We start from the raw sequence: 13,751 nt of genomic DNA, 5'->3' as shown, positions 1-13,751 counted from the left end.
CTTGTATTATTTAACGCAGATAAACTTCGCGTTTTACTTCACAATAACTAATACGCAAATGGAGGTTTTTTGCTTTAATTACTAACAGGCATAAAAAAACATTGCTCGAAAATCTTTAACTTCATAGTGACATATCGCACTGGTGTTCTCATATCTCAAAACTTAAGTGGCAAACCTCATATTAATGTAATATTGTTTAATACAAAATCATTTATACGGGTACTCAAGGGATTGGTTGACTTTATACTTAACTTATGGTTTCTCTCGTTGACTGAAAAATATTTGTGTATCTTACCTGATTGTGTCCCAGTTGACATTGAAGAAATAATTGAAACTATATACCAAATAGCGTTGAATTTTATATCTATCTCAACCATTATATGGCAGTAAGCGGACTTGGATAAATGCCATGATTCATAAACACACAGCTATCCCTCAGTTTTTGCTCATTTTTCTGGAAATAAAATATCAAAATAATTAAGAAAAGTCGCGATAACGTCTTAAGCATATATAAAACAACAACGTATGATAAAACATTGCTTAAATTACACTGATTTGTAGCAAAAATAGGTGGCGGATGCCTCTATCCACTATATGAGAATTAGAAATTCCAAAAATTGAGCTAATGTTTTTATGAACAAGTATTCGTGGTATTTGCAATTTACCGTTATGCATATCCGACTTTGAATGCCGAAGATTTGGTCGGTAAGTACTATAACGGGCAAGCAAACGTAAAGTCGTGGAGTCCATAGATACTATTTAATTTAGTAAGGACCTTAGTATAGGTGCAAAGTTATAGCAGTTCATTTAGCTGCATTGACGTTAAACGGATATTAAAATCGTAAAGTTGTGTGAGAAACATTGAAGCCAATCTGTTCAAGAACTTTGGGACAATCTACAGAGGCACAAATGATATCAAAACCAAACATCAAGGACTGAGTGATACGTCTATTGGCAAGGGACCCCAGATTTATTAGCATGCACCGAGCACTGGTTGCAGAGCGAATCGAATAAAAATGAACCAAAAATGCAGATTCGAGCTTAAAACGGACTAGGAAGTTGTATAAAATTCCTAGAAAAATCAACATTTGATAAAATATGAGAGGAAAAAATAAAAGATTTTGAAAAGGTGACATGAAAGCATTTTTTTATATTAAGTGAACGCTTCTTTTTGACACTCCAAGCAGCAAGGTTGTTTAAATCTTGCTGTACTACAGCATCCTATTGGCAAATTACTTTACTTTACTAATGATTTGAAGCATAGAGTAAAAACTTACAGTTGTTAAAACACATCTCAATATCATTAATAAAGAAAATAAAACAGGGCCAAGAATACTCCCCTGTGAGACACCCGAGGAGACTACAAAAGTGTATTCAATTTATGCAAAGAATAAGTGTGTATTCAATTTTTGTAAAGATAAGAAAGACTAACCTAGTTTCGAAATAGGTCTGTAATTTTTAATACCGGTTCAGACTTGTAGATTGGAGTGATAGACACAAGCTTCCAGCGGTAAATAAATGCAACTATAGAAAGGGAAAGATTAAAAATGAGATTTAATGGGACGCATATAGACGAGCTGCATTTTTTAAGAAAAAATGAGGAAATTCAATTCAGGTCATTTTTCAATGAAGAGGAGCAATGTCATTAATGATATATATTTCAGTCATCGACATCAAACCAATTTCGACGGTTATTAAGGTACATGGTAGTATTCAAATCAAAGTCAAAGTTTGATTGATTGGTTAAAAAGTACATTATTAGTAACTACATGGTAAGTATAATAAAAAGAAATTAATTTTGAAATATTAAAGGCTTAAATTGATTGCATATATACATAAATCAGCTATGAGTTTTGAAAAATTGCGTTACAAAGATTTAGTCTCACAAAGTGGAATAATAAATTAGAATAAAATTGCTAGTACTTTTAAAAACTCAGTTTCTTCGATTGGTCGTGCTCCAGGTGAGTTTTTACTCACTCCATTCCTAAAATCTCAAAAAAAAAAAAAACAAATTTCATGAAATATATGGGATGGAAAACATGTGCATGTAAATATTTTGATTTTCTAAAATCTTTTTCGCGTTGCCTAAAAACCCCCAATATTTCACCAACACAATTCGATTGGTTAAAAAGCAATAAACAGTAGCGAAGCAGAATATATACGTTTAATTACTACTTTCTTTTATAAAGCATTTTTTTTTACATTTTCCCAGGAAATTTAAAAAAATGTTGAACTTTACTTATGATGATTTATGAAGCATACATACATATACAGTATTACGGAGAAAGTCGTCCAGGAGCTTAAAGACATTATTATTTGGGTCATTTCTTATTAAATTGGTAACATGATGTCCCAAACTTAACCGTTTTCGAGATATTCAATTTTAAAGATTATTAAAAATAATATTAGATATTTGTTTGTTTGTTCGTCATCTTTTTTTTAATGTAAGTTCAAGGATATGATTTTTTTCTGTTTTTATTTAAAGGGTTGGGTTAGGCTAGGATAGGTATGTCAATTAATAAGACCTACTTCACATCATTAAAAAAATGTATGTATGGGAACTATTTATAAAATTATTTTAGAAACTACTATATCTCTTAACTGTACAAAAAGATATACGAGTAATACTTATATCAATGAAGCAACCCCTTTGCGGATTGCAGGCTCAACAAGTTTAAAGTAAAATTACGTAAGGGAAAAATTTAAAAAAATACATGACTAAGCCACACTACTTAACTGTTTTATTTTTATTCATTATAAAACAAATATAAATTTGGCAGCTCTTTTCCAGTTCTGCCAATATATTTTTATTCATGCTAGTTGCTTCGTCTATTCGTCACTCGTTAATTCAAGGGAATCGAAGACGCCTTCAGTAACATCCTCGACACAATAACACACTGTGTTTGTTTGTTTCTTGGCACACATAGCACACTTTAGCTGTGTTCCAATGGTCAATGATCGGGATCCGGATATCCATTTTGTACGCAAATGCAACCATAATGCAGTGATGCTGATAGAGATTGGTTCAATTTATAGTCCATTCTGTTCGTTTTGTTCTTCGTCATTAGTATGGTACTGATAAGTGAGTGTATACATATGCTTTTTAGTTTGGAAAATTACTTTTATTCAATTCAAAGTAAAAAATGTGTGAAAATAATACAAAATTAAAAATCAATTTACTTTTGTTCCATATAACCACCTTTTGCCTTAACTATGGCCTTGAGATGGTCCAGAAACGACTCGCAAGCTGCCCGAATGTGGCTTGCAAGTATTTTGGCCCACTCGCGGACAATGGCGTTTTTCAGCGCCTCGAGACTGGTGAATCTTTTAGTTCGCACTTTGCGGTCCAAAATGGCCCAAAGAGAATAATCCATTGAATCCGCGACTGGTGAATTTGAGATCCATTGTGTAAACGTTATAAAGTTCGGAACGTTGTTTTTTAGTCATTCTTGATTCACTCGAGCTTTGTGAGACGGTGCCGAGTTCTGTTGAATGGTCTGTGACTGAAATGTTTGTCTGCACACGACGTCAAAGCAAGCTCCAGAATACTTTCCCGATAATATTTCACATTTACCTTGACACCAGGCTCGCCAGGCTCGATGAAAACGATTGGAGAACGCCTATTGGCGGTTACACTGGCCCAAACCATTACCTGTGGCAGGTGCTGCCTCCTGGTGGCCAATCGATGACACAAATTCTCGTATGAACGGTCGGCCAAATAAAACCTATCATTTTGGGAGTTTACGTGCTCTCTCAAGTCTAACTTGTTGCTGCTTTGGTGTGATGCGTACGATACTACTGTCAGATATCTTGTTGTTGTAGCAGCATAAACATTTCCCTTAAAAAAAAAAAAAAAATAAATAAATAATTGGCGCGTACACTTCTGTTAGGTGTTTGGCCGAGCTCCTCCTCCTATTTGTGGTGTGCGTCTTGATGTTGTTCCACAAATGGAGGGACCTACAGTTTCAAGCCGACTCCGAACGGCAGATATTTTTATGAGGAGCTTTTTCATGGCAGAAATACACTCGGAGGTTTGCCATTGCCTGCCGAGGGGCGACCGCTATTAGAAAAATGTTTTTATTAATTTTGCTTTCACCGAGATTCGAACCAACGACCTCTCAGTGAATTCCGAATGGTGATCACGCACCAACCCATTCGGCTACGGCGGCCGCCCTTGGCCGGACATAAATCCTGGTCGTTCCGGTTACGTAGAACCGACTGTCGCGGGAACGACAGATATGTTCAGCTCTTTCGCCATTTGATTGGCACTTCGTCGGTGATTTCTCTTAAAGAAAGCAGACAATTATGGAATAAAGAAAGCAGCAAAAGGCAACAGTTGAGCCTTGCCAGCTGACGAAAATGCTGTCCACACCATAACACTGCCACCACCAAAGTTACGCTTCGACATGCGTACATTATTTTTTTGTAGATCATGCCAATAACATGAGTATGAGTCAGGGCCATCTAAATTGAACTTCTTCTCGTCCGAAAACACAACTTTCCTCCATTCCGTAGTCCAATGAATGTGTTTACGGGCAAATTCCAAACGAGCTTTTTTAAAGAAGACGGCAACCATGAGTGCATTTAGGTTAAATGAAGCGGGTCGCTGGAAAGAAAAAACTTATGGTCACGCTAGTCTATTATTGCGACAAACTCAGTTAACCTCGGTGAGGACTGACTACATCGTCCCGATGGTAACGTTCAATAGGAATTTTGCCACACTATTTCCATCTAAAAAAGAATGGAATAAGGGATTCTCTCTAAACAACTTCGATACCACAGTCTATACAGATGGCAGTAAAATGGATTGTGGTGTCGGAGCTGGTATATATTCTCAGAGACTTGGAATTGAAAAATCTGTGCGTCTCCCTAATACCAGTAGCGTCTTCCAAGCGGAAGTACTAGCAATTGGGGAAGCCTGTAGGTTACTAATCGCAGATTTCTCTTTTAAGGGCAATATCGCTATTCTTTCGGATAGCCAAGCTGCAATCCAGGTGCTGGATGCGACTATAACAACCTCTAAAGTGGTGGAGCAAAGTAGGAATAGCCTCACCAACTTAAGTGAAAACCATAGAGTAACCTTAATTTGGGTCCCGGGACACCGGAACATAGAAGGTAACGAAAAAGCTGATGAACTGGCAAGAGGAGGAGCGCTCTTGCAGTACCAGTACTCACTCCACTACGTGCGGTCAAGAATGCAATTTCCCTAAAATACCTTCGAATTGCAGAGTGTAGATGGAGAGACCAGACGAAATCCAAAATCAGCAGAACGTTATGGCCCACCTAAAACCTCAAGCAATCGTCGACATTAATAAACATGAAACGACGGGACATCTGTAGACTTACGGCAGTCATAACTGGCTTCTGGTCTATCGGAGAACAAGCCGCCAAAATGGGCATCCCTCACAACACATACTGTCTTAGTTGTAAACAACCGGAGAAAAAAGAAACAATCTTCCATTTTCTCTGTGAATGCCCTGCCCTATGGAAGGACAGAATGTCAACCCTGGGCAAACCGCTGTTCGAGAGTCTCGAGCAGCTGTCTGGCTTAGACGTCAACAACCTAATAAGGTTCCTAAACCGCACAGACTGGATATAGTCCTGCTGTAAATAACTATTAAACAATTTGGTAACGAGGATGTGGCAACAAAATGGTGCGGAAGCGCTAGTTGGATTCTGGATGAATCACCACTCTAACCAACCAACCAACCAGCAATTCAAAAAATTTTTCGTAGCCTCATACTTTATTTTGTTTTTGTCACGCTGTGACAATTTTGTGTTGCCTTTTGTTGCTTTCTTTATTCCATAATTGTCTGCTTTCTTTAAGAAAGCACGCACAACTCCCTCCGATCTTCTAATTTTTCGTCCAATTTCACGATTGGAATAGCCCTCCTCATGGTAAACACTGACCAATACCCGTTCCTCATCATTTAAGTATTTTGCCTTAGGCATTTTAGAAAATCTGAAGAAATTAGGTTAAAAAATTTAATTTAACTAAGAAATTTGAATGAATGTGTAAAAAAATTGTAAGAATTTACCAAAATATTCAGTTACACACAATATTCACAAGTTAATCACTTTTAACTTCACTACTGCACTCTTTAACAAACTATGCGTTTATACGAATATGTAGCATTTTTAAGCACAATTTTAAATAGAGACCCGTTATTTTACAACAAAAAGCAATAGATAAGAAACAAATGCAACGATGGTTTACTGTTACCTTAACGAATAGTTTGGAACAATATTTGTTGTTGTTATTGTTGTAATCTTAAAACAGTTCTAAAGTAAACTAAAAAAATGCAATGCGTTTAAACGAAAATGTAGCACTCTATACATTTGGGTCTCCGCATTGAAATCCTTCCATGCGATTAAATCTATTTTCTTCATTTTGAATACAAGTATTTCCCACTTTCGAATGCTGTTGTTTTCAGCCGATTCATAACTAAGATCGCCAAATTTTTTGAAAGGGGATCAAAGATTGCCGCTTGAGCTAGGAGCTCATATTTACACCTAACTGTAGTAGTAATAATTTCAAGCATGTCCGTAACGTCCAAAGCTTGCTGCGCTATTAGCTATTCTTAATAGACCTTACTACTCCTTACTTAGTTTTAATTTAGAAATAGGCAGTTGCATTCTTTTATTGGTGGCGTTAAGCTGCGAATTCGCATTCGTACTTTTTTTTTAAGAAACATCATAATTGCCTTTATTTTATCAAACCTTTATTTTTTAATAAACCCCACAATTACCTTTATTTTATCTAAAACCGGTTGAATTTCTTTTGATCCTGCCTGCGATACCAATTTCAACCTATGCGCAAAACAACCCCGTGTTTCCGCCCACCTTGTGTGCACTTTTTATCTTCACCAATATAGTGAGCAATTCCTCTAATACAGCTATCTTGCTCACGGGATAAAGGTTTTTTGATTATATCGACTGTTTGATTATGCAGTGCTGGAACCAATGTAGACAATACTGCTACAACAACAACAACAACAATACTGTTTTCCGAGTCTCTCTCTCACAATCATTTTAACAACTTGTTGATCGATTTAGTGCTGCTTTTTAACAAAAACTAGATTGATAAAATATTGCGCTTTTGCTGAACGTGGTTGAACACAAGAAGCTAGCATGAACCCCTCTACAATTTGTTGATCCGTACTTACACAATTGTTACTGTCGACGCTGACTATTGCTGGATGCTCTCGCCTTGTAAAGCTTGAATAGGTAGTAGATTGAATATTGCATATCAATTCATCGTCACTACCTGACGTTGATGAATTCCCCTCTTTTTTCCTTGTCTACTAATTTTCAATAATCCTGTAGAAAGTGGTAATTTTGTTGATGCTTGAATATTGGACGCTATAACACCTATTTTCAAATGTGGTACTAAGTACTCGTATGATATTGCCAAATATGATATAAACAAATTTCCAAGTTATCAACAGTCTCAAAATTATTTCAAAACTTATTATAACAAAAATTATGTTTCACAACCACGAGTTTAATTACAGTCAATAAAAACGTATTTTTGTCGGGCACTAATCTCTCTGTTTCTTCGACTTTTCTCTGTCAGCTTTTTATAAGTGCGTTCAAGGTTATACTATTTACATTGACTTTTCAAGAGCTGTTTTCTTATCTTGGTTAAAATTTCCAATATCCGATGAGGAAAATGCTGACCAAACCGTGGTTGATTGCCCATCGATAGCTTACACAAGCCAGGATGGGGATTATCCAGTTCATGCTCTCACAGGAATCTTACGTCATAAAAAATTGGGTTTACGGAATAAGTAATAAAGAGTATAAACTGGTCTAAGCCACCGACAAACGTAACCCCAAGTCATGAATATTGATATAGAAATGTATTAATGTGGATGGAACGACGATATGGTGGGAATCCTATAAGGCAAACGATGTGCAGGAGCCATCTCCACCGAACAGCAAATAGTTTTTTTATAAGGAGCTTTTCCATGGCAGAAATACAATCGGACGTTTGCCATTGCCTGCCGATGGACGACCGTAATAGACATTGTAACAGAGGAAGACATAAAATACTGGACTGAGATGAGAGGCCGAAAAACTTCCAGCCGATTTACTTTTCGTCCTTCTCGTTAAAATCCCTGTAGGGATTGGTGTATACGCTTATCAAAGGCAAATCACTAGAGACTGCACCTCATTTGCTGATTGACACAATTGATAAGTCAATTCACTATAAGGAATATACCCTTACTGCCTTTTTGGATATGCAGTCAGGATGCAGTTTGGATGCATGATGCATCAATAGCACATCCCTGAAGCAATAACAACATCGCTTACGGAGATGGGTGTAAACTCTGTGCTAGTCTCGTTTAAAAAACGTATGCTAATCGTGCTGACAATAAGTGCAGAATTAATTAAATGGAACTTCTGTTAGAAATTTCCAAACGGAGGTACATCTCACGGTAGGATAGTCCCACCACTGCTGCAGAACCTGACGATCAATAGTATCCTCAAGGAAGGAAGAGAATAATATTAGGGGAAAGATAATTGCATACGCCGATGATATAGTAATAGCAATCTCGGAAAAAAAACTTCCAACATTTTGTAATCTTCACAAAAATCTCTCAACAACACAAAAATCGAGGGCTAGGAGTAAATCCAGAGAAAACAGATTTGTTACTCTTTAGGGTAAGGCTAATAATTAGCGATAAGTGAAAATCAGTTAGCTTACTAAATATGAACATAAATAAATGATTGTATTTGCTCCATTGATTTGATTGCAATCAACCCAAATTAATCTAAAAAAGATTACAATAAAATTGACAGCAATCGATGAATTATGGTAGATTAGAGATTGTAATTTTTACCATCATTAAAGTCAATCAATTTTGATTGCAATTGAATTAGTAGAGTAATCGTTGATTGCTAAAAGACATATTGCAGTTTTTTACTGCTCTGCATTGTACTGCGGCCGCCGTCGCCGAATGGGTTGGTGCGTGACTACCATTCGGAATTCAGAGAGAACGTAGGTTCATAGGTTCGGTGAAACACCAAAATGAAGAAAACGATTTTTCTAATAGCGGTCGCCCCTCGGCAGGCAATGGCAAACTTCCGAGTGTATTTCTCCCATGAAAAAGCTCCTCATAAAAAGTATCTGCCGTTTGGAGTTGGCTTGAAACTGTAAGTAACTCCATTTGTGGAACAACATCAAGACGCACGCCACAAATAGGAGAATGACCTCGGTCAAACACCCAAAAAGGGTGTACGCGCCAATTATTATATATTATATATAATATGTATATATTGCCACAACTTTGCAACGGTACAAGATTTTCTGTGAAAAAAATTATGAATAATGTCATCGAAGTTACAATTTTCAACGAGAAAATAATTATTAATTATTTTATTCCTATGATTCTAATGATAAACAAATGGTAATAGTACAAGTTTAGATTTGGTCTAGGTTTGGAAAATCCGTGCTTTTCATATGTGGCCAGCTAATGCGTCGGAAAACCTTCTAATTTGTTTATTTATTTATAAGAAATATAATAATTAATGATTACAAATTATAATTTAATTACTACTGAGGCTATCAGTTGCAATGTATTTCAATAGATTTCAAATAAGCTTTACCCTTTGAATAGTATGAAATTAGATGGCATAAGTTAGTTTATCTTAATTGATAAAGCTAAAAGTGTTTGTATTCTCTGCTACCGAGGATGTGATATATTTGATATAAGTACATACATAAATAGATATTCGACAATGGCACGTGGTGCAATTTGGAAATCACTCGCCTCTTAGTAAATGCTGGAGGGTAATCTTCGTATATCCTGGGCGTGTGTTAGGAAGGTGGTATACTTCGTGGGAAGGACTCGTATAGGCACCAGACGGAAAAATAAAAATATAGTGCAACCCCAATAAAAATGGCACAATGTGCATGTGTTGATTTTTTTTAAAACGAGCACCCTTGAATATCCTTCTCAGATCGCAAGACGCGCGACGGATAGGCTAGCATATAGGTATACTTGTCTAGACGTAATAAGCGCTCTAACAATATACGCTTAATTTATGTGTTGTTCATTTATTTAATTGTTTAATTTGTAACTTGTACTACTATACTGATAAGAGGTTACATTTTTTTTTCATCATACCTGCCAATGAGTTAGGTTTATTTTAATATCGTATCTGAAAAATTAAACTACGAGTAATTGTTTTTTTTTGTGCATTTTTTTTATTTGGTTTTTTAAATGAACCTTTCAAGAATATTCTGTGAAAATTTTAGATGAATCGGAGCAAAATTTACAAAGATACAGCCATGTAAATGTTGCTACCTACCTGGCTCAACCGCGCGCCATTTGTGCTTTAAAGCGTTGTTCCCACAACTTACGTTTTCAAAGTCAGTGCCCCTCATAACTTTGAAACTACTGCACCGATCATTTTGAAATTTTGAACACTTTTTCTGTAGATGTTTTACAAGGTAACGCCGAAGAGTTTTTTTCGAATTTATTGATACTTTTGTTTTTACGGTAACTAATTCACCGATTTTTTACGCGAAAATCGTGTTTTTGACTTTAACGTGTTCCCAAAAATCGAAAAATTTTTAATTTCAAAAAACCCTCTCGGCGTTACCCGGACGATTATCTAACGAAATAACTTTGGTTTTTTGATTTCAGATGATTTAACACCGAGTTATGAGGGGCACCGCAAAACTACTTTTTTTTGAGATGCGTCCGAATAATTTCTGCCATTGCCGTATTTTTAAATATTTTTGGATGAAAATTTCACAAAATATACTTCAAATGCTATAGTTTTATGTAGTAAAAGATTTGACGAATAAATTTTAACTGTGTCATCAAAAAAAAATCATAAAAATGTGCCTTTTTTTCCATGAATTAACATTACCCACCTCCCCTTAAGCGGGAAATAAATATTTTCAATAAATGCAGGTATTTGATATAAATTGAATTCCTTTTGGCATCAAATGAATAACTACATATCATGTAGTTATATGTAAATTGCACAATAGGTTTAATATGTACATTGCACAGTAGCTTTTTCCATAGGTACTTACGTCTGGTGATTGTTTGTGTATATGATATTTCCGATTGTTAATCAGGTTATACGAATGAATAAACATTTTTCATTGGTATATTTTACTAATTTTCACTGGATTTGGAGTTTTGAACACTAACTCTTCCAACATATTAATGACACACTTGCATACTTATATATTATATGTACATATGTGTGTCTATATATGTATATCTGAAACACTACTTAATCCATGTTGTATGATATATATATTGTATTGCACATGCATGTATTTAATTTGCACATAATTATTTCCAAAAATTGCAGATCATTCCTAATAAAATTGTATAACAGGAAATCAAAACTTCTATTTGATTCGTATATTTCAAAATGTTTTACCTCGATTACTCTTTATTTAATATTTGTTTACACAACACATCACGTAGTTACAGAAAAACTCAATAAGCGCATTGTTTTTTGATATAGTTAAACATCTCATTTTATTCAATCAAGCAATTTACTGAGTCAAAAATCTAAACAACATTTCTGTTAGAAATCACAATTAAATAAAATTTGTGCGCAGGCGCTAAATTCAGTAATAGCTAAAATTCCCAGACTTTCCGAACGCATCGAAGTCAATAAATACATGAAAGCTTTGGGTAGTAAGTGCGTTAAGTAATTATAAAAATGTGCGAATAATACTCTTAAGTTATGTCAAGGATAGAAGACCCGTAGTTACGGTCGTAAAAGAAACAATCTTGGTGTTCCCCAAATCGTTTCTATAAATTTCAATACAGAAAAAGAACAAAGTTTTTGCGTTGTATTGTCATTTATAAGAATAGGATAAAGTTAAAGATAGGATATCCAGACATTTTTATTTTTAAATAGAGAAGGAAAAAAGATAAAATTAAATAAAATTAAATTGCTGTCGAAAAGTTCAGAGTTCTAATTCGTTCCGTAATGACTAAACTTCCAAAACTTAAAAAGCAACGATTCAGCGAAAGGACGCTTGGAATTAGTAATAATAGGTATACGAGTAAAAAACAAGTTAAGAAATGCTAACTTCAGTCCAGACTGAACTTGGTATACCCGCGCACATTTAAGTAAATCTTAACTTAGACTAGCAGCTAATTTTTGGAATCAAACAAACTCATAGACAATGATAGTTATGGAGTATCACATCAGATCGACGGACGGAAATTTAATCTCAACTTATAAAAACTGAGCTTGGTTTTTATTCGATTTATTTTTTTATTTGGAGTTATTGCGTTCAACTGGTACATTCGATTATGTAATAGTTTGAAATGAACATTGTAATGTAGTGAACTGGAATTAATTGCAAATTGTATGCATAGTCTCTGAAAATTCACTACGTTCGGTAGATTGAAATAAATAATTTCTATTACCTAAACTTAATTCGGCAGTCCTGTACAATTGCCTGCAAGATCACCTTATTAAAGACCTCTAATTTCTGCTTTTCTTTTGATATTTGAAATCATTAGTCCATTATAATTCTGTAAATAGCCTTAAAGAGCTGCAGCTACGAATTAATCAAACATTAACAAGCCACTGAGGTTTCGAATATCCTTCAGGCAAAGACGTATGGCCTGCTGTGAAATGGAAGGAGGGCACTTTGAACACATTACGTGGCTTTGTTTATTTAGTTTATTTTTTAAATAATAAATGCACTGGTAATTGGAATAAATGTTCAAGAATAACTTGCCATATCTCTAAAACCAAGGCGTGCTCGCTTTTTTTTTGGTCTTTACCTCCATAAGTATTTCACATTTTTTTTTCAGCACCTTGTAGATACTGCCAACTTTCTGATATTGAATTCGCATACAAAAACATCATTATACAGAAATTATAGTTTTACCAATTTTATTTAAAATATTATGCTTTTGTTTAGGCTACACTATTCCACTCTTTCTTTATTTATCAACTTTCTGAAAATGAATTCGCATGCAAAAACATCATTGTACAGAAATTATAGTTTCACCAATTTTATTCAAAATATTACGTTTGTGTTTAGGCTACACTCTTCCCTTCTTTATTTATTTATCAACTTCATCTGAAAATTATAATTTTTTCCTGATTAGTTAGAAATCAATATAATTGTAAATTACTTAACAATTCATTTAATAACAGTTTAAATTATATTTTGATAAAGAAAAATCACTGACATTTAAAGCCACAAAAACTACCCCGTTCTGTTTAATATGAAGTCAGCTGTTTTGTGAACAGGATTTTTTTAATGCAACTCCGCATTTTCCGTGAACACTACCGAAATACATATAATTCGTGTGACCTTCTTTCTGGCGATTAGTGCTGCAAACAGTCACCGACGTAAACGCAATCCCCTGTCAGCTGTTACGATCAAACTAATGAGAGCCGCATGTAAATGAAAAATTACTTCGCCTCCGTATCATAGTATCGCAGATTTTATCGCAGGATTTTTGAAAACTCCCGTAGAACCGTGTCAGCTAATTGCTCTCTCACCACACAGTGTTGCCAAACAGTACATTTCCATAACATTTACAAAATAAACTTGGAAAAATTTTAATTTTTGTTAAAATAACTTAAAAACAATGTTGGTTATATAAAAACAATGTTAATTATATATAAATGAACTATTTGCATTTGGCGGTTTTTGGCTTTGGTTTATTAAACAATGAAAAATTGTGTATGCAAAAATATCAATGGCAACATTGTGTCGAGACAACCAAGCACAAGCACAC

General features: G+C 34.8%; 1 protein-coding gene across 2 annotated transcripts in view; it reads right to left on the bottom strand.

Moving 5' to 3' along the window:
* Positions 1 to 11,584, bottom strand: part of LOC129248299 (uncharacterized) — a 55,696-nt gene extending 44,112 nt beyond the window's left edge. Inside the window, exons 1-3 of one of the 2 annotated variants that reach the window (XM_054887789.1) lie at positions 11,413 to 11,584; positions 11,054 to 11,347; positions 296 to 454 (exon numbers count right to left, since the gene is read on the bottom strand). In XM_054887789.1, the coding sequence (XP_054743764.1) occupies positions 296 to 377 (82 nt within the window). In that variant the 5' untranslated portion in view covers positions 378 to 454; positions 11,054 to 11,347; positions 11,413 to 11,584. The remainder of the gene's footprint in view (positions 1 to 295; positions 455 to 11,053; positions 11,348 to 11,412) is intronic. The other variant, XM_054887790.1, reaches the window with a different exon arrangement.
* Between the last annotated feature and the right edge of the window lie 2,167 nt (positions 11,585 to 13,751).

The sequence above is a fragment of the Anastrepha obliqua genome, chromosome 5, assembly GCF_027943255.1.
Source record: "Anastrepha obliqua isolate idAnaObli1 chromosome 5, idAnaObli1_1.0, whole genome shotgun sequence".
In the NCBI taxonomy this organism is placed as follows: Eukaryota; Metazoa; Arthropoda; class Insecta; order Diptera; family Tephritidae; genus Anastrepha; species Anastrepha obliqua.
This window is presented reverse-complemented; position numbering and strand designations above follow the sequence as displayed.